The sequence below is a fragment of the Helianthus annuus genome, chromosome 3 (genome assembly GCF_002127325.2).
Source record: "Helianthus annuus cultivar XRQ/B chromosome 3, HanXRQr2.0-SUNRISE, whole genome shotgun sequence".
NCBI lineage: Eukaryota > Viridiplantae > Streptophyta > Magnoliopsida > Asterales > Asteraceae > Helianthus > Helianthus annuus.
Window position 1 is genome coordinate 113,911,391 of NC_035435.2, and position 5,038 is coordinate 113,916,428.

The 5,038-nt window shown below is 36.9% G+C and overlaps 1 protein-coding gene across 1 annotated transcript; it reads left to right on the plus strand.

The window, feature by feature from the left end:
- The first annotated feature begins 1,815 nt into the window (after window positions 1-1,815).
- LOC110909318 (glutathione S-transferase T3-like) lies at window positions 1,816-3,692 on the plus strand. The gene is made up of 2 exons (XM_022154350.2): window positions 1,816-2,591; window positions 2,940-3,692. Exons 1-2 carry the CDS (start codon window positions 2,105-2,107, stop codon window positions 3,668-3,670), a joined length of 1,218 nt encoding a protein of 405 aa, XP_022010042.1. The 5' UTR covers window positions 1,816-2,104; the 3' UTR covers window positions 3,671-3,692.
- Window positions 3,693-5,038: the final 1,346 nt, after the last annotated feature.

The window sequence follows — 5,038 nt, forward strand, 5'->3', positions numbered from 1 at the left end:
ATGAAAACGCGCCTAACGGAAATTCTGTTCCAGTGAGTGTAGAACAACAAGATTTAAACGGATTCTCTCTACGTAACGAGTACACACATCAAAACCTACAAGCGGATTTCGTGGAATACATTTGGAACAACGCACAAAACGAACCCAATAACGACATGACGGATGAAGACAAGTAGTTTTTTTTTTGAAATTAGGTTGTTTTTTAATGTAATGTTGGAATTAATATTTATTTTAGAGTTTAAATTAATTTTAGTTTTATATTTATACTGCATATTTAATTTACCAAAATTAAAAAAATAAATAAGTTAAATAAGTGGGGTAGGGTCATCAACAATTTTCTTGGTTCCATCCTTGGAGAGGCATCCTCCAACGTGGCACTGAGGTGGAGGGGCATCCTCTAAGACTGGAAGGTATGGAGTGGGGAGGATGGGCTGCCATGTCACCCGCCACGTCACCGACAGTGAGGATAGGCCTAAAGGGGATGGACCAAGGGGGTGGAGGATGGGGCTATATATATATATAGGCTAAAGCTAGGTAGGAAACCCTCCATTTTGAGAAAACCCTAGAAAACCTAACCTCCTGATTTTTTTTTTTTTTTGAAAAAAATAACACATGTAATATACATGTTTTTTTTGAGCCAAAAAAAAAAAAAACAAAACAAAAAAGCGTCGAAGGGATCTTTTAAAAAAAAACAAATTACAGCTCTTTTTGCCTAACACATGTTAGTCACCCGGAGTTTGCTGAAATTTGTTTATTTTTTTAAAAACATCCCTTCGGCGCTTTTTTTTGTTTTTTTTGGCCCAAAACTTTTAAAAACGTGTATATTACATGTGTTATTTAAAAAAAATGTCGGGAGGTTGGGTAAAAATGGGGGGAGTTTTGAGTTTCCAGAGTTTTCTAAAAACATAAGGGTTTTCTATCTAGCCCTACCCTATATATATATATATATATATATATATATATATATATATATATATATATATATATATGTATGTATGTATGTATATATGTATAGGTATGTGTGTGAAGAGGTGCCCGGCTTGGGCGTCGGCTGGAGGACGGGGAAGACGGGATGGACCACCGGGGGGCGGTGTGGGGGTGCGGCGTCGGGCCTCGCCGGGCCAAGGCCGGCCCCCATACCCTCCAGTCTAAGGACTACCCTCCTCCCATACCGAGTAGCCTTTTTCATATGCAGACTATGATGGATGCCCTTTTGGTTGTGAATTAACTTAAAAAGCAATTTGTTTATTGTAAAAAAAGAAACAAATTGCGACAGCAAGGTTAACTGCAGAAGACAGAGTCTAGGTATTGAGCTGACAAATGTAACATGTGAACTTATTTGGCTGAAGCAACTTATCTAATAAATAATGTTTTGTAAGATTTCCCTAATGAGTAATAAAGCACATATGTTATAATGAAGTTGTCTTGCATATTGTCTACAGTCTATAACCCAATATTAAATGAGAGAACAAAGAATATCAATTGATTGTCCACCACGCCAGATAAAAGCTTACTAATGGAATCATTATAAGTTTATGATCAAGTGTGTCAAGTCTAGTAATTAACTCGAAGATGTGTGGACAAAATCTCAGAGTTCCTCATGTCATATATATGTATGAAACAAGATTAAATTATTTGTTATACGACCTTTAGGGAGTGCTAGCCCATGGGAGTTAGGTATTTTATTCATTACCACACATCTATAGTTCTACATGGTATCATCAAACCTATTAGAATAAGATATCTTTTAACCTAAACAGTTATTAATTAATCATTACCACACATCTATAGTTCTACATGGTATTAGGTTAAACGTAGTGGGGCGTGAGCATGGGCCATAGCGCCGCTATGGCGCCGCCCACACCGCCCCCCTGGGCGCCATGACCAAAAAAAAATTAAAGGCGTGAAAATTATCGCGGCGCGAGGAGGAGAAGTTTTTAAATTATGTCCGTTACAAACGGTCAAATTCAATAAAAAAAAAAAAAATTCAATTTCTTTTTCAACTTTCCTTTAAAATCATTCTCATCTCTTTATTTTTTTACCATACACATTCAAACATTCTCATCTCTCCCAAATTTTTTTACAATTCTTAATATTTTATACAATGAATCCATTCAACCGGGGCTTCATTCCTCCCCGATCTAGTGCGGACCCAAACCAAAGTGGCAATCCTACTCGTCCCGTGGCACCGGTTCCCACTAGACCCAACCCTTTCGGCTCCGGTTTTCTCGATTACAATCAACAAAGTCTCGGGTTCATGAATCTTTTGAACCAACCGCTATCATGGGACCCTAATCTCTACGGGTGGAACCCAAGTCAAAACACGGATGGGATGGGGTCGTCTCAAGCGTTTGGGTCGGCTCAAGCTTTCGGCTCCCCACTAAACGAACCCGATGTTGTTCCGGAGACGCAACCCGAGGTACCGGATACGCAACCGGAGACGCAAAAAGGAAAAGGAAAAGCAAAACGGGCACATAAAAAGAAAGTGGAAACCAACACCCGAGCGAAAAAAAATGTGATAACGTGGGAGCCCGAAGAGGAGTATGCGTTAACCCGCGCTTTCATCGATGTTTCGGAGGACCCGGTCATAGGTATGTTTATTTTTTTTCTGTTTTTAAATTTTTTTCTGTTTTTTTTATTTTCGGTTTTTTATTTTCTGTTTTTTCTTTTCTGTTTTTTATTTATTTTTTGTTTTTTTATTTTCAGTTTTTTGTTTTTTATTTTCTGTTTTATATTTTCTTTTCTGTTTTTTTATTATTTTCTGTTTTTTTTATTATTTTCAGTTTTATATTTTCTTTTCTGTTTTTTTTATTTTCTGTTTTTTATTATTTTCTGTTTTTTAATTATTTTCTGTTTTTTATTTTTTTTTCTGTTTTTTATTATTTTCAGTTTTTATTTTTTAAATTTTGAACTAACATTTTATATTGTTTTGTGTGTAGCAAACAATCAAAGTAAAACCGTATTTTGGAACCGAATACGAGAACTCTTTTTCGAGCTCATGGGTAGAGGAGAGGAATACCGCCTACCGGACTCTATATCGGGGAAGTGGACCGATATAAACAAGAAGTGCACAAACTTTCAAACCGTGTACCAACGCTTGTATTCCGGATGGAAAAGTGGAAGTAGCGATGAAGACATTACGCAAGAGGCATTGGTCGAGTATACGAACGCTAATGGCCATTTCCCGTACATGAAGTGTTGGCAAATCCTTCGCCATAGCCCCAAATGGGCCGTCGTATCTACTCCAAGTGGTCGTTCGGGAAATACACGGCCATCAAAGAGGTCCAAAACAAACGAGTCGGGTGAACCCGAAACGCCAACCTCCGACGCTCGAAACATCGGCTTGAACGAGGAAATTCCGGATGACGAGCCGGTGGCGGAGCTACCAAGACCGCCGGGAAGAAAAAGCCGGGCGAAAAAACCCGAGTCGTCGTCGATGTCTATGGGAACGGATATGAGTCACGCATTTTCGGAGATAAACAAGCGGCTTCAAGACATACACGAACTCGGTAACAAACGTTTGGAGGAGAACGAAAAAGTTACGGAGATTATGCGGGATCGACAATGGGCTCACGACTTTGACTTCTACTCCAAACCGCATGACCACTTAACGGGAAAAGCTTTGAAAATGGCGTTGGCACAAAAGGAGCGAATTGAAAAAAAAATATAATCTTTGATTGTGTAATTTTTTTTTATGCTAGTTTAATGTTTTTTTTTTTCTAGTTTAATGTTTTTTTTTAATTTTATTGTACTTTTTTTATTTAATTAAATGAATTTTATTTTTAAAAAAGTTACAAATGAATTAAAAAAATAAAAATTAAAAAATGAGTAATGATTACACAGGGGCTTTATGACTACGGCCTCAAATTGCATAACGCCCCATAAAGCCCCGGAGTGACGTGGCATGCCACATGTCACATAACGCCCCTAAAAGGGCTTTATGACTACACATGCCCTTAGAATAAGATATCTTTTAACCTAAACAGTTATTAATTAATCATTACAACACAAATTACAGTCAAATTTCACGGTGCTTCTATGTAGTAAAAACGGTCTAACTGAATCAAGAAACCTTTTTAATTTGTTTTCTATCATGAACCATAACAACCAACTTTGCTCCTACATTTCTTTTCTCTAATCTTTTCCTTGGTCATGTTTCTCCTATCTTGTTCCCGTGGTATTGATATTGTGCATTCACAAACAAAGTATCCGTATGTTTCTGACCATTCCACAAAAGAAACACATTGTCTAAGACATAGCCTTGTAGAACAACCTTTTGCTGCTATTGCAAGTCGTACCAACCACGAGTTTGTTCTATTATATGAACTACACCACAACATATTACGGATGCATATGAGGAAAAGGTACAGGTCGTTATATTTAATCTAGTAGCCATTATAATGGTTGCCGGTATAAGTATATATAACTTTCTAAAAACTGATAAAAAAGTATTTTCATGTCAATCCAACCCGACTGATGTAAGATTAAATATATTTTATGTTATATTTAATCTAGTAGCCATTATAATCATTTACATTATAAGGATCAAAATATATAACAACCTATTAAATAATTAGTTGGTAATTGTTGATGAGCCTTATTAACATTATTAACTAATTAGGGTTTCCTGTTGAGTGCATATATAAGGAGACTATGTAGAGGTTCTAGGGTTAGACACATAACCTAATTACTCTCATAACATCAAATCGCCTCCTCTCCTATACCGGTTACCCTTTATCGGTTTTCATCATCACCATCATTAGATTGCACCGTAAGGAGGAACCATATCAAGCTGACAATCATGTCAAACCTTGTTGCTGCATCTCCATCTCCATCTGGATTCTCTGTTGGCATGTACTGCTGCAATCAGGTATGTTATTCATGTTTTCCATTATGCCTAAAACAGAACTGATCAATATGTGGTATCAGAGCATATGTTGATTAGTTGGTTCTGTTTTCGTATCCATTATTCTGGGATAGCAATTAGGAAAACGGAGTTTGAAAACTTAACAAATCATAACAGTAGGTTTCGAGTTCT

Bases quoted from the DNA above. Each gene is read 5' to 3' on its own strand.
- LOC110909318 (XM_022154350.2), top strand. From the start codon at position 2,105: ATGAATCCATTCAACCGGGGCTTCATTCCTCCCCGATCTAGTGCGGAC. The intron at 2,592-2,939 runs GTATGTTTATTT...TTTTGTGTGTAG, and splicing joins TTCGGAGGACCCGGTCATAG to CAAACAATCAAAGTAAAACC.